Here is a 26269-nt window from a genome sequence, read left to right on the forward strand (position 1 = left end):
ACATATTAAGAATTTTTTTTTAAGGATTTTTGAGCATATATCTATATGTAAGGGAAAAAAATCTTTATTTGGGAATACTGCTTATAGAATCTATGAATTGAAATTAATTTGGGCAGGACTAAGCCCAAAAATTCAAGATAACATGACTGTCTTGACAATCTATAGGAACTGTTTGGCAAGATAATCTTCTTTGGCTGCTAACACTAAGGTTTCCAGAAGTTAAGGCGTAAAAGCTGAAATCCTCTGTGTTTCAGATCAATATTATTTTAAAGGGGTGAACTAGATTTCTAATTTATGCTCAAGAGCAATCAGAAGCAGGGGGCCAAAGGAGCAGGTCTCTGTTACTTTGATATCTACATCACTAGTGTTTATCAAGTGATTTACTATTACTAGAGATGCTGGATACATGCCCTGAATCTCAATTTCTATTCATCTGTAGAAGAGTTTAATAAATACCTTATCATAAAGAAATTAAAACACTGGATGCAGGAATTTTGTTTCCAGGCTTTCCTTCTCTCAGCAGTAAAATATTTTTGTTTTCCAAATAGTAAAAAACAAAAGCAAACAAGAAAGAAAATCATGTTTGGGTTAGAAATGGGAATCATTTACATGTTTTTCCCAGATTTGAAAATTTCACTTTAAATTCACATTTCTTTTCCACTTACTACTTCTTGCTGACAGTAAGCTTTGTTCAATTGTGTCAGAACTAACAGGAAAACTATGATACAGCGCCTGACAGACTCAAATGGGAAGAAGAAAACTATGCCAAAAAATAGGTAAGTAAATTGTTGTTTAAAGAACCAATAAGTAACTTCGATAGAAGTTTTATTATTAATGTGGCCATGCTCTAAGCAGCAAACAGCAAAGACCAGATGAATCTATTGTGGTTTACAGACTGTTCAGTGAACAGGAAACCACTCAGCTTCATTGTGTTCAAAAGCTGCTGCTAACATAAATTATGTTGTAATTAGAAGAGTGGGGCACTTGAAGCTCAGTTGTTTCACAAACTTTGGGTAATTCCAAGGGTGTTCAGAAAGTAGGTAATACAAGAGTGTATTAATACTGTCCTTATGTAAACCCTGACTGCATATTCATTGAAAAATAGTTGTTTCTGAATATTGAGTGATACTACTGCAATTATCTGTTTATGCTGCTGGTCAGACTGGCACAGGGCTGAGGACCAGCAGCTAAAGAGGTTGATAGTGAGAGAACTATCATCCTTGACAACAGGCTTAAATCAAGATCTGTCAGTGTGTTTCTTCTGAACTCAGTGTATCCCACATATTCCTACTAGCTGAGTTCCATCCTAAAGCAAGATGGAGTAGTATCATGACAGTTTTTGGGGAAAACTGTGATACCTATGGGAGCTGGAAAAAGGGGAAAGAAGCCATGTGCAGTTGCACAGCTACATGGTTAAAAGAGATTTAGATCCTATTTCCCTAAGCAAAATCATTCCTCAAATTATGTCCTGCAAATGTAAAAGCATTAATTGTTGCAATACTTAGGTCTAAAATTAATTTTTGTAGTATCAGCAGAGTTCTACTTGTCCAAATTTGAGGCTGGAGAGATGGCCAAAAATGTTCAATTTCTGTATCTAACAAATTGTTTTTCAAGTTTAAGTTATTGCACTTGCAATTCCACTTGTTCTAAGTTAGACTTTTTGTAAAGTTTCATAGAGCAATGGTAATTTCTAAAATTTAATTGGATTTTTATTCTTTTTTTTTTTCTTTTTTTTTTTTTTTAATGTCCTTAGTTCCTGCCCAAGTTTATTTGCAGAAATGAATCTGGAAACACATCCAAAAGGTAAAATTCCTTTACTACTGAAAAAAGAAGTAGTACAGCACATCTTTTTTCCATACTGATTACTCAGTCAGTAATAGCTCCTATTTAAGAAGGGCCAAAACACTCTAACATCATAAAACAAACAAATAAACACACAAAAAAAGGCAAAAATTAGTTGAAAGAAAAGAAGGGAAATAAAGCTAAGTTATTGGATAGATGCTAATAAAGAAATAAGAAGATGATTAGTTCCAGACCGCTCCAAAAATGTTGGCTTCGTGATGTTACACATTGAAACAAGCTGAATATGAGTCATCTTCTTGCTGGAAACCAAAAACCTGATGACTTCTAGAATGCAATTTCTGGAAAAATAAAATTCAACAATCTAGTGGGATACCTTTTATGTTCTATAGATAACTAGCCATACCACAAAAGCTCACAAAAGTGGCATTTTTCACAAATGCTTTTCACAGCATCTGAAGACTGCCTAGTCTCTTCCTTGGTCCTGAAATTATAACTATGTGATTTATGAAGGTTTTGCTTGTCTTACCTAACCTCTCTAGAGGCCAGAGGAAAATGCTGACACTTTTACACTGTACTATTGGACCAGAAAATAATGACACTGAAAACTCCTATGCAGATTCTTCCTTGCTATATTTCAGCTATTTATTCTTTTTTTCTACTGAAGGGGTTAAGAGACACTCTGTAAGTATCACAAGATTCACTGAAATATAGCACACAACATTTTATCACTTTCTGTCACTTGCTGAAACACCACCAAAATGACTTAAAAAAAAAACACAGCGCACTCATAGACTCGCTGAAGACTATGGAAACAAATTTACCTTCTGCTTTCTCATTTAAATAAGGGATGCAAGTCTGACATTGGGTTTTCAAGCACAAATTGTTAATCTGTCACCCTTTTGAACAGACTTCTTTAGGTCACTTATGAGAAGTAAGTAAGGTTGCCACAAAATGCATGTAATTCTATTTCGTTGCAAGTTAATTAAAAAATCATTTCTTCTCTTTTGTCCTTTGGCATCAGACATTCTGTCAGCTGGCAGAAACCCGCCCACACATATGCCACAGAAATATAATTCCTTACTATTGTTACAACTGACATACTCCATCTATTAGTTTTACAGAAGCTGTGGCATAAGAAATTTCAATACAGAGCAGGAGGTGTTCAGTCTCTATAGCTTGAGAAAACTCCTGCCAGTAGTAAGTTATCAGCTTTAACTGAAAAAATACTGATGGCAGAACATCCCCTTGATTGCAAACTATCTGGTAAAAAAAAAGATAAAAACTGCTAAAAGAGTTGGGACTGTTTAACATGGAGAAAAGAAGGCTTCAGGGAGAGTTTCCAGTGGCCTTTCAATAACCTAAGGAGCCTTAAGAAAAGTGAGGAGACTCTTCTTACATGACCCTGTAGTGACAGAACAGGGGGCAGCAGCTTTGAACTGAAAGCATGTAGATTTAGATTGGAAATGAGGAAGAAATTCTTCATGATTAGGGTGGTGAGCCTCTGGAACAAATTGTCAAGTGATGCTAAGGATCCTCCATGCCTGGAGGTATTCAAAGTCAGTTTGGATGTGGCCTTGGGCAAGATGGTCTATTTGGAAGAGTGTATAGTATGTAGCATCTGACTAGATGATCTTTAAGGTCCCTTCCTCCACAAACCATTCCATGATTCAGTGACTATGTCCTCTTTCATACCTATGCAATAGAAAGTCAGGGGATTTGATGTTCTAGAATGATAAAATGATAAAATCATAGAATGGCATGGGTTGGAAGGGACCTCAAGAATCATCAGGTTCCAACTCCCCTGCCACAGGCAGGGTTGCCAGCCACTAGATCAAGTACTAGATCATAGAATCATAGAATCACTCAGGTTGGAAAAGACCTCAAAGATCATCAAGTCCAATTGCAGCCTAGCCACAGTACAGTAACTCTAACAACACTCTGCTAAATCATATCTCTGAGCATCACATCCAAATGGCTCTTAAACACATCCAGGGATGGTGACCCAACCACCTCCCTCGGGAGCCTATTCCAGTGTTTAACTACCCTTTCTGTAAAGAAGCATTTCCTAACATCCAAACTAAACTTAACTTGGCACAGCTTGAGGCTACTTCCCCTCATCCTGTCACTTGTCACTAGTGAGAATAGATTTGCCCCACTCTCACTGTAAGCACCTTTCAGATACTGGAAGATAGCAATAAGGTCTCCCCTCAGCCTCCTTTTCCCCTGACTAAACATCCCTAGCTCCCTCAGCCTCTCCTAATAGGGTTGATTTTCCAAGCCCTTCACAAGCCTCATTGCCCTTCTCTGGACCTGCTCCAATACCTCCATGTCCTTTTTGTACTGAGGTGCCCAAAACTGAACACAGCACTCAAGGTGAGGCCTCACCAATGCCGAGTACAGGGGCAGGATGTCTTCCCTAGTCCTGCTCACTACACCATTCCTGATACAAGCCAGGATGCCATTGGCCTTCTTGGCCATCTGGGCACACTTCTGGCTCATATTCAACCAACTGTCCATCAGCACACCAAGGTTCCTTTCCATCAGGCAGCTTTCCAGACACTCCTCCCCAAGCCTGGGGTTGTTATGACCAAAATACAGGACCCGACACTTGGCCCTATTGAAACTCATGCCATTAGTCTTAGCCCATTGATACAGACTATCCAGCTCCCTCTGTAGTGTTCTTCTTCCCTCTGGCAGATCAACACTCCCTCCCAGCTTGGTGTTGTCTACAAACTTACTGAGGGTGCACCCAATCCCCTCAGACTGCCCAGGGTCACATCCACTTAGAAGGTATATATAGGAAAAGATGGTTCCTGTTATTTACTAAGTGGTGAGTCTCTTTGATAGTGTTTCACCACCCAGACAGCATTTTTCATTACAGCATGTCTATGGCCCAATATTTCTAGCATAGGTGACAAAATGTAATATTCATCCTTACTCCCAAAATAACATTCTTAAATTACAGGAGGAGTAATTTCTATTGGGTGTGCACTCTGTAGCTAACTCAAAGCAACTATTTGGGAATTCATCTCATGTATAAGGAACATCCACAGGATATCAGCAACTCTACTTCCTTCATTGGCATTGTGCAAAGTACATATTCTCAAAAGAAGAGGGAGGGCAGCTGTTTCTCCAAACTGTGGTGATTGCTGGGTAACAGAATAGATTATAGGCTAACCTGGACATCAGTTTGTAAACTGATGTTAAATATCAATAGATCATCCTGAAGGCTCATGTCTGCCCCCTTTTAGAGTTAAATCATGAAACCTGCGGCTTAATAGCTCTGATGTTTACCACTATTTTTCAATTCTGTTGTTCACTGTGGAAGACAGAATCACATTTTTTATTAACAGAAGTTAAAAGACAACAATTTAAAGACTGTGTCTGTCTTTTCATTGTTGCATTGGCACTGTCTAATTATCCTCTCATCTACATCAATTTTCCTCAGTCCCATTGATTTAACTGGGCTTATATCTGATCCACACCAGCATAACTAAACAGAAAATAAGACAAATAATTCACATGAATAACTGCCTCTTGTTCATAACCCTCAGAGAAAGAGATCAAAACACTGTGTTGCATAAATGAACACTGAATGCCATCTGCTGGGGCGTACAACACTCTGCAATAACAGGCTCATGCATTATTTAAACCATAATAAATAAATAAATAAATAAATAAATAAATAAATAAATAAATAAAGAGAATATCAATAAATGTAAAGAGGCTACGTATTTAAAGACTGGCTTCTCTGAGAACATCACTGGAAGACAGGTTACTAGGGCAGCACAAGATAATCTGACATCCTGCTTTCAGCACTGAGCTAAATTGTAAGTTACTCTTCATAGAACTTTCATGCTCAGATTTTGAAACCAGATTATTTCTAAGTCACAGATGTAGGATCTGTGGGACTAAAAACAGACTGTGCAATAATTTATTCTACAGACCAGAACAAGGGCACTTGCTGGGTACGTAAGTACCATGGCTGTTTGCATTCACCAGTCCCAAAATTTAACATGTATATAAGGTTAAGGGCTAAACTAAGGACTCTTCTCAAATGAATGCATTCCCTTGTTCATCATGCCCTTGTGCTTTCTTGATGATTCCATGCAATAATATCCACTGGCCAACAGCTACCAGTTGCAGCAGTTTGCAGCTGTTGCTCTTGATTTTGGGAACTGTGGATTTGGAGTTTCAGAAGCTGAAACCAGGACTCCCATCTCCTGGGTAAGAGCTGCTGTGCTATTACAGCAAGGACATCAGCAACAACTCTTTTCTAGTTCCGTCTTGAAAGCAGGAGGTCAGATTTTCTTGTACCACCAAAGGGCCAAATATATATTTCTATCCAGAAAAGGGATTTCCAGACTGTGATCCCCAAGCTCAACAGCAATAAACCTTGCAGATCTGCACCAGGCAGCAAAACTCAGAAGACAGGAGCTCAAGCATGACCACTTGAGTGTTTTCTGTGGGTGGGCTCAGCTAGTGGTTGTGAATCCCAGTGCCACAGAGCTGCTTCCTCATGCACTGCATAGGTCAACAAACTTATGGGTGGATTTGCACCAGCTCCACTGTTCAAAACATTTATCTTTAAAATACTGTGCTGATGATAGGTTTTTATTCCTTTATTCCTATCAGTTATTGTATCATTTTCTACAGAACAACATCTGCTGACATTTTTTCTCCATTTCATACAGAAAATGAAAGAAGGAATGTTCCTGCTAATACATATTGTACTGTAAGTATCTGTTCCTCCTAAAATTTTGTCTTTCTTTCACTTCTACATGCGTATTCTGGCTACAACACTGGTAGTAGAAAACGTAGTCCTCAATGTTAATAAAGTAAGGGATTTTATTTTTTTTTTTTAATTAAGTAAATAGAACAACTTTGTATTATTGGGTGATAGATCAAAGAATTGACCTAATTCTCTGTTTATGGTATGCATCTGAAATACTCCTTTATCGTAAGATCATGCAAAATTAACAGGAGTCAAGATGAACAAGCATGAAAATCATAAACCTCGAGGTTTAATAAGTAGTTAATGCAAATAAAAGCTGAAAAGAAAACATATTTTAAATGTCCTCCCACTTCTGTGTGAAAGCTGATCTTGAGTTTCAGATGTTAGATGTATAAGAACAGATTGCAAATACCATACAAGTTAGAGAAAGAGGAAAAAGCACAGATCTGTTGCTTAAAGAGCAAGCTAAACAAATAAAGGATGACTGAACAAGGTTGATATCATCAATACTTTGGCTGCTTCAGGTCTCATAGAAAGGTTAATTAATTACAGTCAGATATTATGTGGAATTAATAGAAACTAGATGGCAGTAATGCCACACAACAGAGCAGGGGAAGAAATTCTAGGAGAGGATTTACTTATACTAAAGCACCTAAAGAAGAATTTGAAGTAATTTCTGAGACATTAATTGATTATCTTTGGGATCGTTCTAAAATGTTCCAAAAACAACAGGGAGGAACAGGGGCAAGTTCAGTTTCTTACAAGTAAGCAGATCCTGAGAGTCTATTGAATACCTGGAGAGGCTGTCAAACAGAGTCTGGAAGCATTTTTTGAAATAAGATGTCTCATTATTTAAAAATTACTGCTAATGTGAACAGGGAAAACGATTCATTGAACAAAAATAATTCCCTTTTCAAAAGAAATACAACCATGCGGGGAAAGAAGAAAGCAGTAGATGTGATGTATCTTAAATTTTGTTAGGTCTTTGATGTTTCCCAGAAGAAAATTTCACAAGCAAACTGTAGAAATCTGTAAATATTTGTATTTGTATTTTCAGTTGTTTGAAAAACTATATCCACCCTCACTGTAGTTCCTAGAGCTCTGCTATTGTACTGGAAGTAGTTATCCTGAAGAATACCCTGAAAACCCATGTATCCTATAGTGGCGCGTACAGAGTGCAGTGATATTTTTTTAATTAACATCTGCAGTTATAGAAAGACAAACATTATTCTTGGATGTCTGACTGATGTTTTCATAAAGCTGTACATAGCTTGGAAAAGTTGACAGAAAAGTAACACTGGAGGATCAAAATCCCTTGAGCAGGCTGAGAGCTCAGAAAAGGCATTAAGGAATTGTTCCTGTTTACTATAGAAGTGAGGAGACTAAAAGAAAATATAATTATAAACACTGAGTATAATAAAAGTTGAAATAAAGTGGTTAATAATCAATTATTTTTGTGTGCCCTTGGAGGGTGAAACAAATTGGTATAATTTGTAGCACTCAAGAAGAAGCATTAACGGAAAGGACAGTTAACTAGTAGAAGACAACACCTCAGGAGGATATTGATTCCCCATTAATAAGAAATTTAAGAACAGATTAAAACAAACATCAGGAAAGGTGCAATTACACAGTGGGTGGATACACCTATACTCTCTCTGGTAGTAAAACATTATTTACTAAAGTCTAGGTACCTCCAATTGAGTTGATGCAGCAGTAATCTCAACTCTGTGCTGCCTGTGCATTTCCCCTGAAAGAACCCAGCATGTAAATGGTGAGCACAAACAGCAGAGCAGAACACCAGAAAGAAATTTTGAGCCAACCTGGAACAAGAGGATAATCACATCCAGAGACATTCTGAGCATCTTGGATTGCTAATTTTCTAGTATGAATTCTCAGAAACAGCTTACGTTTTTATTTTAAGGCATAAAATGTGTGATGGACAAGTTGATATTCTTCCACATATCAGAATGGCTATTTCATTAATCATATTTAAAGTTCAGATCCTCAAAACACTTGCTCAATTATTTTCCAACCTATTAGTTTCTACCAGAATATGTACCATATACCAAAATGCCAGGTTCCAGCCCTCAAGTATGTCCAAATATTAAATTAATTTTCATAGAATCATAGAATGGCCCGGGTTGAAAAGGACCACAACGATCATCTAGTTACAACCATCATCTAGTTGTCAACCATCAGACCAGGCTGCCCAGAGCCACATCCAGCCTGGCCTTGAATGCCTCCAGGGATGGGGCATCCACAACCTCTTTGCAACCTGTTCAAGTGCATCTCCACCCTATGTGTGAAAAACCTCCTCCTAAATCTTGAACTTAAACTTGTATTATCTTCATATATCCTGCTGTTCTTTGTAGGACAGACATTTCACAAAGAGGAGCTGGGATGAATTAAAATCATCCTCCAAACTATCTGATGCGAATGAAGATTTTTATGAGACAGTAAGTTCTTCCACTCTGGAGGCTGTCCAAAATTTGAGAATCCTTCCTCTCAAACCTCAACAAGACTCCATATACGCAGGTAATGTTTTCTGTCTGCTGGAAGTGAGCCAAGCATAGACACATATAGGAATAATACACATATTGTTTCATTTCTCCCCCGCCCCACACCCCACTCCCCAACCCCTCCCCCCCCTTTTTTAATTATATAGTTTAATTGAAAAATAAAAGACTAGTGGGCAGGGACAAGAGAATAACTTTGTCTTCAACTTCATACTCAAAAGTTACCCTTCTTTTCCATTAGATTATGTTAAATTAATGATTGCCGATTTTTTTTTTTTTATGGTATTGCCTTCATGATCTCACTCTATGATCTCATTTCACATTGTACCTACAAAATCTGACTGGACAAATCCACAACCATTACAGGAAAGCTCAGTGTTATTTAAGCCTAGAAAACTTTGACATGGGAAACACACTAGAAACCTTTTTTAATGTTTCCTGTAGATTATAATTTGCAAATGAACAAATATAGAAGGCTTTTCAAATGCATTTTCTGACACTTGTAACATCACTAATAAGAAAACTTTGAATGTATTTCTCAGGTATACTTAACCTTACAAGATAGTTGTATTAGTCACATTTTGGGTTACAAAAGCAATCTGAAGTCAAATTTAAGGCCTGAACATAAATAACCAATTAATATCCAGCCTACAGAAGTGAAATATCATCCCAGATACCTACATAAAGAATTCACAAATTACAAAGATCTCAAATTATTCTAAAATTTCTCTTATTTTAGATGAGGAAGAATGAAAATCAATAGACAGAAATGTCTGCACATACAGGATCAATATATACATGTGAAAGTATGTATAAAACAGTTCCCCACTACCACAGATTAGTCAAATCTCCTGCATTTGGAGAAATCACAGGAGTAAACACACCTGGAGTGCAGGAGAAGAACCTCACATCATGGTGTCTCCCCTGTCAAGCAAGTATGATGTCTGACTTGATAACTAGCATTCTGATGGACCAAATACTCTAATGTACAAAGAATCTTTTAGGTATCTTAATTGGAAATCTAAAGTAACTTACTCTCTTTTTATCTTCATTAGTAGAAAAGACAGTCCACAAAGAGCACATTCTATTGCTTTTGCAAGACTGTCCTGAAAATAAAAAAGAAACCAAATTAAACATACTGCTGCTTTTTACCTGCATGTTATGCTCAGTAACTATGATGTAATACAAGGGTGAGGAAAGGTTTTGACATGTACTTCGAAAAGGCAAAACCGCATACCATCCCATTTTGCCATCTTTCCTAGAAAAATAACAATGTTCTAAAGTGGTTAAATTTGTAACTCAAGGACACATGCCAGTTCACACTTCATATGTTTCTTCTGGTGGACCACAAGTGTAGTGTTTATTAGAAGCTAAAGTAAATTTAGAAGTTCTCTAAAGAGGAAACCCCTCCCACCTCTCATTAAACCCCAGCAACTCATTCAAGCTAATGAGCAAATTCATGGAGTCACCTGCAGCTTAACTGCTCCTTAACTGTGTACCACCTAACAAAGGTTTATTTTTCTTTTTTAACCACTGTGAGGCAGGTGATCAATACCACTACTAAAGTAACATGGAAGATCAGGAAAGGCAAAATGAAAATGCTATAAAAATGGCAATGCCTGACATCAAAACCATGTTCTAAACACTAACATTTCATCATCTTGAAAGGCAGCAACTTTGAAAAGACTGAATTACTCAAGATTACCTTTTTCTTCATCTCTTATAGATAAACATTGTCTGAAGCCTTCAGGTACCACACACACAAGTAGTCAGCTCCCACCTCACCCCCCTCAGTACTTGCCTGTAAGTAAAAACCTTAAGCTCTGTCTGCAAACACACTTCCTCTATTTTGTAATATTACATAAAGCTACATGCTTTCCAGTTGAAATCTTAGCCATGAACAATTTGATTTTTGCAAGGTCACGTCAGATCCTATTTTGCTATGCAACAATGTCTCCTCGGCTCACCTTCCTTTGTTGATGCCTGCGGTCAAGAATGGATCTACAAGCTATTTGAAGCATTTCAGTCAAGAATAGCACTGTTTTTGCTAGCTACATTTTCAAGTATGATGCCTAACATCACATCTTTATTTGATTTTATTAACAGAAACATACGTCTGCACTAGAGGCGAGGAACATGCCAAACACTGAAGGTATAATTAAAAAATCTATCTGGTTCTGCAATCAGAAAACAGTGTTTTTGTATTTAGCTTTGATACATAAGCAGACATTGCAGATGACAGAGACTTTGTTTTCAGAATAGCAGCCACTTTCCCAAATAATCCTGCTGCTAAATTTCAAGTACTATTTCAACAACCTAATACAAACGTAATTGTTAAAAAAAAAAAAAAAAAAAAAAAAAAAAAAGATATATTTTAATTCATAACTTTTATTTCTCAGTAGAAATGTATGAGGGTTGCTCCAAAAATAATGCCTCCTCCTGTTTTATTGTAATAGCCCACAGCATCAGAGGGAGATGTTGGTGGAATGGCAGTATAGGCTGGGCCTTCCTGCCAATATTCCACTACATTTTGTTGCCATATGACAGATGGTAGCAGAGAGGAAGTCTGACAAAATGGCATCTGATGTGGAAGTGTGTATGAAACAAAGGTGTGTCACTGAACTCCTTCATGCAGAAAAAAATGACACTCATTGACATTCCTCAATGCTTTGTGAATGATTATGGAGAGCAAACAGTGGACATGAGCACAGTGAGGCAAGCAGGTGGTGCATTTCAACAGTGGCAACAGTAGCAGTGGGTCACCTCCATGTTCAATTGTAGCAAAAATGCATAACTAATAGTAGCATGTTACAAAATAGTATTTTGTAGCTGAGAATTTGCTCTACCAAATAGTGCTGAGCTCTTTGTATCTAATGTTGTTTCCATGTAAATAAATAAGAGGCATTACCTTCAAAGCAATCAACATATTTATAAAAGCTATCTGTTAATATTCTTCTATACAGAATACATTAGATCTGTATATACCTGGTATATATTTGCTTCTCCACTGCTTTGCCATTAACTTTAAATTAGCTTCAAATTCCTATATTTTTGAATTGTAAATATACTTTTCACTTTTCTTTGTTCTGTTTCATTTCTTGTGCTTGAATTGCATACAGGCTGCTGTCTGATTCTTAGGAATTTAATGAGGCCTTCAACTACTAAATCCTTTACAATTTTGATCAAGAATAAGTTTCTATTGAAAGTGTATTTCTAAACACTTCATTTCTATACATTCTTCTACTTTTTTTTTTTTTGTATACTTAAGATACAGCAATATATCACAATGTCAACAACTGAAGGATTAGATATTCATATTCCCTTGAAGGGGAATTAGGGTTTTTCACTTATCATTTCAAATCTTTGAACCAAATCCAAAGCATGGCCAGAAGGAATGCAGTTATCAACCCAGGAAAATATGATCAGCATGTTCGTTGTAAATATTCAGATGTCTGATAAGCCAGAAAAGTAATGCAAAGAATCCCATGTAATATAAGGTTTATTTTTTTTCCTTTAATTCCACACTGTAACTCAAAGGGTTGAGCCAAATAATTCCCACAGATAATAAGGAGAAATTAAGCAGTATAAAGTTCACAACAAGAAAAACCAAATCTTGTGAGCAAATACTGATATAGTCTGTACAAAAGCTGAAAAAAGAGAAACATCAAGCAGGCCAGCTTCAAAATCTGCAGAAATGAATGATATAGGTCCCTCTGACAGCTGGACAGCATTGATAAAGCCTCAAATTCCACGATGAATTGGAATTGGCTTCATGTGTCTGCCTGCACAAGGTATGTGCTGACATCAAGAGAGATAAGTAAGGACCATGCAGGCAAGTAGCTTAAACTCTGCAGTTTGAGGATGGAACCTATACATATTTGAGTACTTCCTGAGCCAACAACATCTATGGGGAAATCTATTATTTTTAAATAACTGCCCTGTTATTAAATACCATAACATTTATTCTCATACAAAGTGCTGTTAAGTGGCTTCACCGCCAGATGGCATAAATAACACTAGATCTTTTTTTTTTTTTTTTTCCCAACAGCTATTTTTTTTCAAATTGCTAAATATTTAAGGTGCCATTATTTTAGTTCAGAGCAATTTGCTATGGCTTACCTGAGGGAGAACCCAGGCTCCACTTCACCATTTTTCACATTACTTATGATGTCTGCACACCAAACTTCTGAAAATATTTAGCAAAACAAACTCCACTGCAAATAAAGTAAAAGCATTATCTACACAGTTGTTTGTTTTTTCAATAGTAGGGTGTCTCATGCATTTAAAAATCAGTCAAATGATGGTAAACTTGGAAAGAACAACAATAACAGAAAACAAAGATTTAATTTTTGTCAAAACAGGCAAAAAAACAAACAAAAAACAAACAAACAAAAAAAAAAACCCAACGAACAACTTAATCCGCACAAATATAAACTCTCAGAACAATACTTAACTTTACAAAACATCTGAATAAATATCAGCATCAAATATGTCACATTAAAGCCGGGGACAAAACTGAACTTCAAGCAGTTCTATCAAGTCATGTAAAGATTATTTTATTTGCTCTAGTTTATATTTTAAATTGAGGTAATCAAACATACTAGTTTTCTCATGCTTTAACTTCAGGTAATTTCTGAATTTCTGAATGAACGTCTGTATTTTAGAAAGATTCGCCTGGCCGCAGTACAAGAAGATCCTCAATATTTCCAGGATTGCCACAATTATCTCAGTATACAAAGTCTAGTATTTAATTGGAGAGAGGTACAAACTGTTAGAAGGAATTTTAAATTGCATTTCAATCTACCTGTGAACCCAACCTTAGAACTGATGAAATCAAATACAGAACAAAACTCACCCTGCTTATGTTAGATTTCACCCAGAGCCCAGTCTGGCCAACACAAAACATGCACTCACTCCCATTTCCAGCAGCCTCAGCCTTCACTCCCACAGACAACAATCTCTCAATGAAGCACTGAAGCTTCCAGCCCCTGCAAACAGATTGACATTAATTAATGCTAACCATTAGGAAGCAGGAAATATGGTGATGTGGATGTGTTAACAGGATGAACGTGTTGGCAGTGAGCTCGTGGGTGGGGGTGGACTGCCAACAACAATAATACCGGAATAAAGCTATACCTTTTCTTGTAGTTTATATGGACAGTACTCAACTAACCATTATTAATAATTGTCTTAGGAGAAAGAGTGAAAACATATGGACTCCAGGTAAGCAGTCTCTCATCAATTATATTTGCACAGGATTTGAATATATTTGTAAAAAGCACACTCCAATTTTACTAGCACTAACTAAAGGATGAGAAATCTGCAGGCCTACATTTACCTCACTAATTTGTATTCATGGTTTATGATGGCATCTTTTACTCTTCAATGATTTTACAGAGGCATATTTAGATCTATTTAGATGTTATGTGTTGTGGAGTACATAAAACTGCCTGTTGACACAGATATGCCTGCCTAATCTCAACTACTTATATTTCTGCTGCTAAAACAAGGGAGAAAAGCTCAAACATCTTTGTTTTCTTTCTCTTCTAGAAACCCTTGCCTCCCCCACGGTAAGATTAGTTCAGAAATAGCTTTCATGCTTTTCCCAACATAGGAAGTCTAGAAATGTGGAATCAGGCTCAATCCAGCAACAAATTGTTGGGGGGTGGGGGCAGAGGAACTCTTCATTTATATGATTTCTTTAGGTCCTGTTCACAATACGATATCATCTCCAATATCTTTTAAATCCTTCTGCTTCTCTTTTTTTATAAGTTTAAATGACATTGATAGAAATCAACTACAGTCACTTACTCCCACAGTAGATGGACCAACCTCTATTCCATGAATATGTATGAATACATTTTTCTATCATATGCCAACAACAACAACAACAACAAAAAAGAAAACGATTAAATATTTTTTATGGCTTTTTTTTCTTTTTTTTTTCATTCTCAAAAAATTACAGCTGCTACAAATAAAGCAATTTTTAAAGGTAATCCCAAACTGCCAAGTTTATTCCTCAGTGCCTATATTGAATACATTAAGAGATGTAAGCAGTTTTAAAATACAATCAGAACTATAGAACATTCCAGTTATGGGGTCTATGACACAAGAACAACATTGAGGTGTTGGAGCAGGTCCACAAAGATGACCAGAGGACTGAAGCACCTCTCATATGAGGACAGGCTGAGAGAGTTGCAGTTCTTCAGCCTGGAGAGGAAAAGGCTTTAGAGAGAACTTATAGCAGCCTTTCAGTACTACAGAAAAGCAGGGGAGGGACTCTTTATAAGGGCATATAGTGACAGGACAAGAGAAAATGCCTTTAAACTGGTAGAGGGTAGATTTAGTCTCGATATCAGAAAGGAATTATTTACTATGAGGGTGGTGAAGCACTGGAAGAGTTTGTCCAGAGAGGTTGTGGATCCTTCCACCCTGGACACATTAAAGGCCAGGCTGGATGGAGCTGTGAGCAACCTTGTCTAGAGGTAGGTGTCCCTGCCTATAAAAGAGGGTTGGAACTATATGATCTTAAAGGTCCCTTCCAGCCCAAATCTTTCTATGATTCTATATTATTACTTAAGTAAGCTGGAGAACATTCCCCAGCTGAGCATTTCCTACCCAGAGATCTCAGCACTGTAAAGCTGGCATATACTGGAGAAAAGCATGAAAGCAGTGCTAAGCAGCACGGAACACAGTACAGCACATTCTTGCAAATGCAGAATATTATCCAAAATTACTATTGCTATTGAATCCTGGACCTGAGCTAAGCTCAGCACAAATACATTGAAATACTCTTGGAAAATTCTAGTGTTTTCCCTTTTGAGCTTGCACTTACAACACAGTCTTTGCACCTAAAAGTTCTTCCAATTCTCCTTTGGCTCTTTCAGGCCTCTGAAGACACTGCCAAAACAGTATCATCCACTTCCTCCAGAGCCGAAGATAAGCAGCCATGTCCTCCACACCAGGGAAACACCCAGTCAGCCTCATACGTTTCCAATATCATCAAAGCCCACAAGGTACTGCTACATTTCTTCATGCTGATTTCCTGAGAATCAAAACACACTCCCTGGCAAAACCACCAGACTTCTCCATCACACTCCTGCTTATACTTAAGAAAATAGTTGTCGATTCTTTAGACAGCTGTGAATAATCAAGAGAAGTGGTATTTAGCATAATCTGATACCGGCAGTTTTTAAAGAAAAAACTCCCAAAATAACGGTAAAGAGGAAAAGGAGCAGAAAAGTAGGTTGAACTCTCGTGAACACTTTGTTTAAAACCCTACTTTTTTTTTTTTTTTCCAGTGATATTTAGAGGTTTGGCAACCCCCTTCTAAATAAAAGTAATTGCATTTGCTCAGCACAGCTGGTGACAGAAAGCCAAGTATGGGGAAACACCCTGACTGTACCAGAGAGATACAGAAACACCTCCACATGCGAAGGGTATTATATTCAGCAGAAGAGGTTGTGAATCTGTAGCCAGAAATCTTGCTCCAGCCATCACATTGATCCGTTACACCAGAACCCCCCCAGCTTCTCCTATGTCATACAAGACACATGCTTATACAGCATTTTGAGAGCATGGATAGAGGCTGAGTCCAGCAGTTGCATTCAGCTGTATGACAGAACATATGTATGTTAAGTTTTGAGACTGGCTCCTATTTTCATATAATATATTGAGCTACGTGAACATGAATGTGTGCTGCTCACTGCCCTGTAGCCAGATATATGTGCACTCTCATGTGACCAAATTATGCGTGCATAAATAAGGCAGGTGGTGGACATACTGAGAACAGAACTGATATACATCCAGGGCAGCTGGGTATAATGCACACAGCCTCTCTAAAAACCTATTGTAGCCAGAAATTTGGGTACAACTGAGCTGTGTCAGCTCTACCCAACCTTCTGCAAATACCCCCAATTTCAGTTCACTGAGGTGGAATTTTGCTTCATTTTTACAAAGGTGACCAGTCCAAATCCTATAGTACAAATCCCACAAGAAAAACAAAACAACAAAAAAAAAAAAGCAGCTTACAAATCAATGAAGAAATATACTTCAAGTATATGCTTAAAGAGCTAGCTCTGAGTATGCTTTATTTTTCCTGAATGGCACTTAAATTCTTTTATGGATTAGGTTAAAGCTGTTGGATGTTAAGACATTTTATTAATATGAAGTAGCTTCATATTCAGATGCATGACCTGACCTATAGCTGAGAAGTTCCAAATCCCATGGCTGATCCCTCCCCTTGGTAGGGCAGCACATAAATTGAACACTGTGAGAACTATTACAGGCTGCGCTTGCCAGCAGTCATCAGTATGCAAAGCACTTGGACTCGAAAGGTCCTACTACAAAGCCAAATTCTTTAATACAAATACAAGTAATTTCTTATTCTATAAGTGAAAGGAGGCATAAAAAAACCCATAACCACAAGATTTCACATTCCAGTTATAAATACCAAGTATTTTCTAATGTGTTATATGTTAATTGTAACAGATTTTTCAATCACAGAATTAGGAGAGGCATAGCACAGACTAAGACCACGCATGATCTGGGAAGGCACTTCACATATTTCCCACACAGACACTTCACTCAAAATACTTGCCACCCATCACCAATCCAGTCACAGCTCAGCAGGGAGAAAACATACATATGGTCTGCAGTGTTGGGGGGTGTGGCACTGCACCAGTAACTGACAGACTGTAAGCAAAGCTATCAAACTGCAGGCATGATTGAGGAGTGCACATTCTATTCCCCAACAAGATTTGGAAGAATTATAAAATCATACACACCGTTATTTATATACTCTTACAAACATCTTCATAAAAATACGGGCATGTGCAGGATGCTGAATTGTATTAGGAAGGTTTGGCAAGAATTAAACTTTTACATGCCTAGGGTAGATGGGCCATAGAAGCGGTGTGTCCCCTCAAGGAAGAAGTTCTGCCCTGCAAGAAAACCTTCCTTATCTCTTAACTGTACTAGGCACCCAACATTCTAAGCACAGTCTTCTGCTTGCCATATAATGACCTCAGAGACTAAGCTAAAAAATCACGTTAACACAAAAGCATCTATCCAAACCTGATATGTCTTCTCCTTTCTCCTACCCTTGTTGAAATGTTACTCCAATAGATCCCAAATTTCTTGCTTTTTTTAACCCTCCATGTTCATGTTTTCAGCACAGGTAAAACTTGAAACATAGCTCCCAGGGTTTTATTTTATATACTTTCTTCCTTCTGCATTCTCTTTGAATGATTTAGTAAATTGTTGATTTTTCTCAGAGATAAGCTAAAGAGGAATTTGGAGCCTTTAGGAAATTACCAGGTGCTTATCCATGCCTTATGATCCTAAAATACTTTAAAAATCTATACCTCAATCTCTTTTATTATGAAATATATGCTATGTGTGTTCATCAAACCTAGGACATCCAATAAAATAGGTCAGACTTGGTACACTGTCCCCTCTGAGGGGCAGAATATCTTCTGGTGATCCCCCATCTGGAGGGAAAGGTACCATTGTTGACTAAAATTATCAGAAGACAGCATAAAAATACCTAACTACCAACTTGACTTGGAACCAGAAGGAACATTCCCCACTGTGCTTTACCAGCTTGCATCTTGAGTTCCTGGTTTGCATCTCCTTTTATCTATGCTTTTCATTCTGCCGCTGTCAGTATTTCATTTTTGAAAATCTTCAGTCTTCAAAAAACTCTGCTTCTACCTGACTTTAAAGTTTGTAGTAATACTTTTAGATTAAGATGAAGGGTACAGAATAAAGCTTATAACTGCTCATCTCTCTTCTCCTCTCCAAATACATCCTAAATGGGGCTTTTCTCATTTGCCATAATTAATACTGTGGCTGCTGTTCTTTTTTATGGAAGTCCATAACCTTTTCCTGCAAATAATTTATATCAAAAAATAACCAGCCTCTGAATTTCTATAGCAGTAATAAAATGCCAAGGGCTGTTAATTTTCAGGAATGATGTAACTAAAGTATTTAAGTCCTCAGTCATTTTTATTTTAGGATAATGCAATTTTTGTACATAATTCTTTCTTTTCCAGGCATCTATCTTTTAGAGACCTGAATGAAGTAAGTAATCATCTTCATATATATTATTACTGCCAAAACCATACATTTTTCAGGGCTGCACATCTTCTGAAGTAGCAGTATTTCAGTCATGACTTAGCCTGGTAGGTAAAAACACTATAATAACCAACTTATTTTTGGTCATAAATATATTTATTCTTTATATATATAGTACTTTCAAAACTGCTATGCTGTGAATGACAGTTAAGATACTGAAGTTCCTTACGGAAATAAAAGCACACACAGTGTTAAGCTACCTTCCCAAGTAGTCAAATAAAAGTGCATCTCATCACTGCCAAATGCTGCAGATGTCTATGAAAGCTGTGCAGAATGGAGAGGCGCTTTTGTGCTCTCAAGGTCAGTAATGCTGGCTCTCATTTCCAGCAGAGGCTGTGAAGGCAGCCCACACCTCTAAGCAGCCTATGGACAGAGGGCAGAAACTGAGAGGCAATGCCATGAACTCACTTAAAGGCATAATACACTTCTATAACATCCTTTTTGTCTCATTACAAGGGAGAACAGGAAATAAAGGAATCTCTACACCAGCTAAATACAGCCATTTCCTAGCACAGATGCTGTATCGCAAACCTACAAGCTAGTCTAACTTCAAAATGATTTGAATTTTAATTCTTCACAGCCCCAACCAGAGGGTTATCCCAGAACCTCACTCCTCCCATAGTTTGAAACTCCTACACTTTGAGAAGTTATTGAAAACATGCTTTGATTGCAATATTGTAATTCACATTTAATGCCAAACAATATTACCAAGAAAGATAATATCTTAACACAAAAGCTTTGTCATGTACTGGATAATGATTCATTACAGAAACCAAATTAAAAAAAACACTCCCAAGAACAATAAACATCTTACATCTGCAATTAATATTTCTGGCTGGGCACTAAACAGCTGTGCAAATATTGCAGCTCCTAATAAGCACATAGTTTGGCTACATCTTAAGAATAAATACTGTATATCTCATAACACAGAAAAGATAATAAAATTGGATTTGAATGGATCATCTCCCATTCATATTGCTCCTAAGATATGAATAGTTTCAGCATGATCCAGATGAAGTGATGAGATGTGCCCTTGCCAAGTTTGGACACCAAACTGCAGGTCAGTGTGGTTGAGAGAGGAAAACTAGAAGAAAGGAAAAAAATAAATAAATTAAGAGGGTAATTATGAGGGTGCTGGAACAGGTGACCTAGAGAGTCAATGAAAACTATGTCTGCAAGACAGAGCTGGGCAAAGCTCAGAGCCTGACCTCATCAACCATTTTGTGCTTTGAGCAGAAGTTTGGTCTAGAGACTTGCCCAGGTCCATTCCAACCTGAATGGCACAACTAATTTCTAAGTAATGAAAAACATAAATGGGAAGATACATTTTTGGGAAAACTGATGAAGAAACATCTACACAGAGGAAATAATAATAATGAATTATATTCTTGTATGAAAGTAAAAATCAAAATAGTTACTATTTCCATGTGAATCAAAATGCTACAGAAATACAGAGAAAATGCACCAAACTCTGGTCTCTAGATACCTATCTGTCATTCATTTCTTTGTAGTGTAATACACCGTATTTGGACTCTCCACACAGTAATTTTGAATGAAGTATCTGCCACGACAGCAAAAGTAATTACACTATCAATTGAGGACTCTGAAAAGAAATGAATGATTGTGTGAAGGATAGTGTGTCTCCAGTCAATCAAAATCAAACTCTTGATTTCATACAAAAATTGATGAAGATCCATATCCTCAGTTAAACTGATGTGCAACAGAGATCATGGAATGATGATCACTGCAATAAACCTTGTGTTCATTTATGCCTTCTGAACATTCATTACTCATTGTTGCCAGTGGACTAAGATGAGAATTTAGCCTGATTTTTTGACAAAGTGATCAGGTGTTCATAATTGAATGTTTATGAAATGTTTGTCTATGAATGTCTATGAAAAGATATTTGGGTTTGTTGTGGTAACTTCAAGTTGGCAATTAAAAGAAAAAATATTTACTGTGTTATCATTTTATATAGGTATCTGGAAGAGATAAAGGTTAGTATTTAATCATATAACATTAATTCATTGTCTTTCTTTTGCATTATAAGATCAAAGCATTCTATCATTAAAACTCCATGTGAGGTAATCAGTAAAGGAAAGTGACATAGATAGAATATACAGTCTGGCTCTATATTCAAACTAGTATTAGATATCCCATTGGTACACATCTGCCAAGATATTTAGACTAACATGTACACTTGTGGAAGTTGAGCAGAAAAAGGTATTTAACTCAACATTTGCTACAACTATCTGGACAAGCAGAGTAATGTACTTGTTGCAGGCAAATCAAATTCTTAAGGTCCCAAGGGAAAAAAAATAATACTAGAAACTTAAAAATATGAGAGAAGGATAACCTGAAAAGTTGAACAACAAAACAACCGGGCACAAATCTAATCTGCCAATACATCTCCTTCCTCTCCAGTCTTGACTCTCTCCTATAATGTGAGACTGAGAATTTTGTAAGAAAGATTTTTAGAGGCTACAAATAAACCAATGGGTGGTGGTTTGGTTTTGTTATAAAATAGTGTTTTAAAAATATGTCAATCCTTTAGATGTACATAAAGCTTTTAAAAGAACACCTTATGTCACTCAGTCTGTATGTACACATGATGGTTCAGGAAAAAAAAAAAAAAATATATATATATATATATATACATATAAACACACACAGATGTATATATATATGTATTTATAGAGAATACCTCAGAGACAGACATAGCCTAACTAATTGTTATGCTGTTTATCTCTCCCTGTCGTTGAGTTCATCTCTGGTAGTTCATTTCATGAATTAAGGCGCAGTTAGCTGATTTTCAGGTAGAAATAGTACTGATTGCATTTGATACGTTCATTATCTATCCCACTCTACAAAAGGGATTTATAAACTCTCTGTACATCTGTAGTACAGTATTCTGTTCTTTACCATTATGTTAATTATAAGTGGTACCGGCAAAGCCTGGGATGTTCAGCATCACCATGTAATATTCAGTACTACAGTAAGGTTTCCCACTGAAATAATGAGTGATTTAAATTAAACTAATTGTAGTCTATTTCTCTACTGAACTGCTTCCCTTTATATAGGAATTTGGCTAACTCAATTCTTTTTCACAGTAGTTGAAAGTTACACATGAGAGGAAATAATAAATGCTTACTCATTTTATTAATTGACACAGGTACAGGGAATAAACTTGAATTCGTTTTACAAGAACAAAAGTATAAAGCAAAGCATCTTCCTGAAGCCAGGTAAGAATTTCATTGTACTAGAAGCTTCAAGACCTAAAATTTCTGCACCCAGAAAATTATACTTCACTATGTAATAAAAGCAGGATTGTATCGCTTCTTGATGCCATGGAGTGACACGTTGTTTTTACCTGAAGCAAAAGAGTAACCATCCTTGGAAACTGCTTTCAGGCTATGCTTGAATTTTTTTCTTTATTAACATGCTACTGTATTATATTTTTCCCTAAGTTTTCACGAAAGAGTATTAAACTTACCATATGAAATCGCCCTGCCATCTCTAGCCTCAGCATTTTCACTACATTCTATTTTCTGTTTTTATATATCAAGAATATGTGTGGTCTTCTTAAGGCCAATTACTATTCCATAGAAATCTGCCACAATTTTCCTACTTTTCTAATTTACGTAAATCCTTTCTAAATATGTTATTCAGTCTAAATCCACTACACCACTCCTAAAGCACTCAATAAAATATAAAAGTATAGGAAATGTGCCTATGATTTAACGCCCTTCTTAAGTAGACAAATACAGTTGAATGATTAAACAGAACCACTCATCTGTCCTTCTTGCTGACAACGGTACTTCTCCAAGATAAAATAATTGCCTGTAGTAAATGTGGCAGTACATAGGACCCCTAGTATTGTACCAGTGGCTCTGTTATGAGTAGTTATCTGACCACTGTAATTCCAAGTTCTAATTAATACTGCCACAGAACATCATAATATAACATGAAACTCTTGCAAAGACTTGTGGGGGTCAAAAAAGAGATGTAGCTTCAAGAAGCGGATGGAGAAATTAATGGAAGATAAATCAGTCAAATACTGTTAAATACAAAATCACCACCTGAAACCAGGAGTGTCTAAAACATCGATGTGTTGAAGGATTAAAGGGTACTCTGGGGTAGCACAGTCATATATTGCTCTGTGATCTTAAACATTTGCCACTAGGATATTTTTCTGACATTCCTTTCATTGCTTTCTCCTAGCTTTCAATATATGCAGAGCTCCAAAAACATATGCAGTTCAGGTAAGAACCAGAGATCACTTTGAAAACTAAACCAGGAATGGACAAATGCTAATCATAGTTATAGTGGCACATTAAGCACCAGCTCTATGGGTGAGGGTATCTCTCTGCACTTGGTGTTTTCAGTGCATGCAGTCACAGAATCATGGTAGCTGGAAGGGACTTCTGCAGGTCATTGAGTCCAACCCCCTACTAAAGCAGTTCCCTACAGCAGTGTTCACAGTAAAGCATCCAGGTGGGTCTCCAGAGGATAAACCTCCATAGTCTCTGTGGGCAGCCTACTCCGGTGCTCCATCACTCGTCAGTAAACTTACTCCTTGGGTTAGCATGAAACTTCTCATGTTCCAGTTTCTGCCCATTGCTCTATTTTTGCTTGCCACCAATTAGGATCCGCCCAAATTTCCTTGATTTCCTGCACCTTAGATATTTATCTCAGCCTTTCTTCATATGGAAGATGCCCCAGGCCTTTAATGTTAAGGACATTATAAGGCAGCTGCTATTGTTTTAATAACTTTGTGTAAGTGAACGCATTGATCTTTTATTTGTGAAAACAGCTTTAGGCATACCACAAATTTCCAGAGGGAGGGACTTGCAGGTAGCATTATGGGTCACTGTATTAGGGCTGAAAATAGATGACTCACTGAGCTGCATAGCACTCTGTGAAGGAACAAGTGGGCTGGGAGCCAGCAGTGATGTCTGTGCCCAGCCCCAGCAGTGGCGTGTCCAGTAACCACGGCAATGTCACTCCCGTCATTGTCCTCATGCTGTCTGCAATTCCCAGAGTGGACATGCCCAGGAGTGGTTTCACCACTCTTCCTTTTTATCCTTGAACCCTCAAAAGCAGTGTTAGCTTTTTGCTGTTGTATCATATTGGATCCGTTGTGTGCCAACCTCTCTATCTCATCTCATACTAAAAGCTTCTTTTTATTCAGCTCCTTTGGCGTTCTGTCGTATGGCAGGATATAACGGCTTTTACCCTACAATTCACCTTTTTCTCATAATATGCATCTGCAAAATGCACCCTAACCATACACCTGGAAACTTTTCTAAGGTTGTTTCCTCTGCAACCTCACCTGCCTCAGTCATTCCAAGCCTTCCCAAATCCCCCCACGCTTGGTGCTCCCACTCAGCCTTGCACACTGCCCCAGCTTCCAGGTGATGCTTTGCTAAAGGCAGCATTAAATATACAAACTACAGATCACTTGCTTTAGGAAAACATTTTTCATCTGTCTGAACATCCTCAGATGGGTAAAAGCAAAGCAAAATTACATATGAACATGTATATCTCCCATTAATGATGTTATACAATATTTGATATTTTATTAATAATTTATATTAAAATATTTTGTTACGCTTGCAGAATTGCTTAGTTTGGAAAAGACCTTAAAGATCAAGTCCAACCACAACCTAACTGTACTACGCTAAATGTGTACAATACTAAACTTACGTGTATTAGAACCTGCTATCAATTAAAGTAAATCAGAAAACATGTTACATTTCTTGAGGCACTACTCTGATATCATTGCTGCTGCATTGGCCTAAAAGCCATCAGAAAAAAAAAAAAAAAAGAAAAAGAAAAAATGAAAAAAAAAAAAAAAAAAAAAAAAAAAGTTCAAAATTTCAAAGGTTACCAAACTGCAAATGCTATTCTATTGTATAAAATCCGTACTGTAAAATTAAGCTCAAATTAAAAGCAATACAATTCTTTTCCTTCTGAATTTACTTTCACAGGGTCCATGGTACATGCAGAGAGTGTGTCAGTCAAGAGGTCACCGTCTCCCATACACTATACAACATGTGAAAATAAACCGAAACATTCACTTTTAAAAGAGAAAGTGGAATATATTGCCCAACCCACTGAACAGGTAAAGACTACTTTAATTAATGGAGAGAGAGGATCTTCATATAAAAGGATTATCGCTGTTAAATCATGCACACATCTAAGAAACACTGCCTACTGAAAACATTTCTCTAAGAACTAAAATAGCCTGAAATCTGTATGCTTTCAACACCCCTAAAAACAATCCAGCATGAGCTGATAACAATTCAGATGTTTATTTTGAAACCCATTTTCCAAAATGATTTAATGATATGGATGCATTATAATTATCTTAATAAACTGCCATAAAGTTGCTTTAAATGCAGATTAGATATAATATGTTTTTACTGACATTTGCTTCTGCCAGCTGTGGTTCATTTCTATTCTCTGATTATTACGTCTTAAAATTAAGGACTTACACAAATATGAATGGTACGTTGGAGAATACGATCGCCATGAAGCAGAGGCAGCACTGCTGGAAGAGAATACCGTGAGTACAATTTATCTTGAAACTCATGGTTAACACACCAGACATTACTGACAAGGTTAAGGACAGGAGCAAATATTAATATTTTACTTTTTAATTAACTGCTTGTCATAAAAGGATCTACCCATCTTGCTGTTTTGCAGTCGTTATTAATTTCCAGCTTTGAAAGGCACAGCCTGGAGGGAGCAGGGTGAGCAGAATGCTCCTGCAGGCATAAGGCAAAGGGCAGAGTGTTTGGCCACTGCAGGAGGGATTTCCTCACTGCCTCATTGTGGGAAACATGGGTGTGATAAAAGTAATTCCATTGGAGCTTATCAATTTTAAAAGATATACAATATGGTCAACAGAAGGTATGAAATCCCTCAGTCTCCTAACCACTTCAGGTACTGAAATCACACTACAGGGCTAAAGCACAGGAGATCCACTTCAGCTCATGAGCTTCCAGTGATCCAAACTATGATAACCGATTTATGCCCTTATTTTTAAGAGAGGCAAATGCAGCATCAGCTGTTG

The 26269-nt window shown here is 37.1% G+C and overlaps 1 protein-coding gene across 1 annotated transcript in view; it reads left to right on the forward strand.

The window, feature by feature from the left end:
• The first annotated feature begins 720 nt into the window (after positions 1-720).
• The window catches only part of CLNK (cytokine dependent hematopoietic cell linker), a 34931-nt gene continuing 9382 nt past the window's right edge, over positions 721-26269 (forward strand). Inside the window, exons 1-11 of the mRNA XM_085547746.1 lie at positions 721-776; positions 5937-6030; positions 8911-9073; positions 14605-14624; positions 15913-16070; positions 19110-19137; positions 21170-21188; positions 22364-22433; positions 23413-23453; positions 25182-25315; positions 25682-25759. Coding sequence (XP_085403872.1) covers positions 721-776; positions 5937-6030; positions 8911-9073; positions 14605-14624; positions 15913-16070; positions 19110-19137; positions 21170-21188; positions 22364-22433; positions 23413-23453; positions 25182-25315; positions 25682-25759 — 861 coding nt within the window. The remainder of the gene's footprint in view (positions 777-5936; positions 6031-8910; positions 9074-14604; positions 14625-15912; positions 16071-19109; positions 19138-21169; positions 21189-22363; positions 22434-23412; positions 23454-25181; positions 25316-25681; positions 25760-26269) is intronic.

Source organism: Coturnix japonica, chromosome 4, assembly GCF_054131305.1.
Source record: "Coturnix japonica strain WE chromosome 4, WE-NBRP24, whole genome shotgun sequence".
Classification (NCBI taxonomy): domain Eukaryota; kingdom Metazoa; phylum Chordata; class Aves; order Galliformes; family Phasianidae; genus Coturnix; species Coturnix japonica.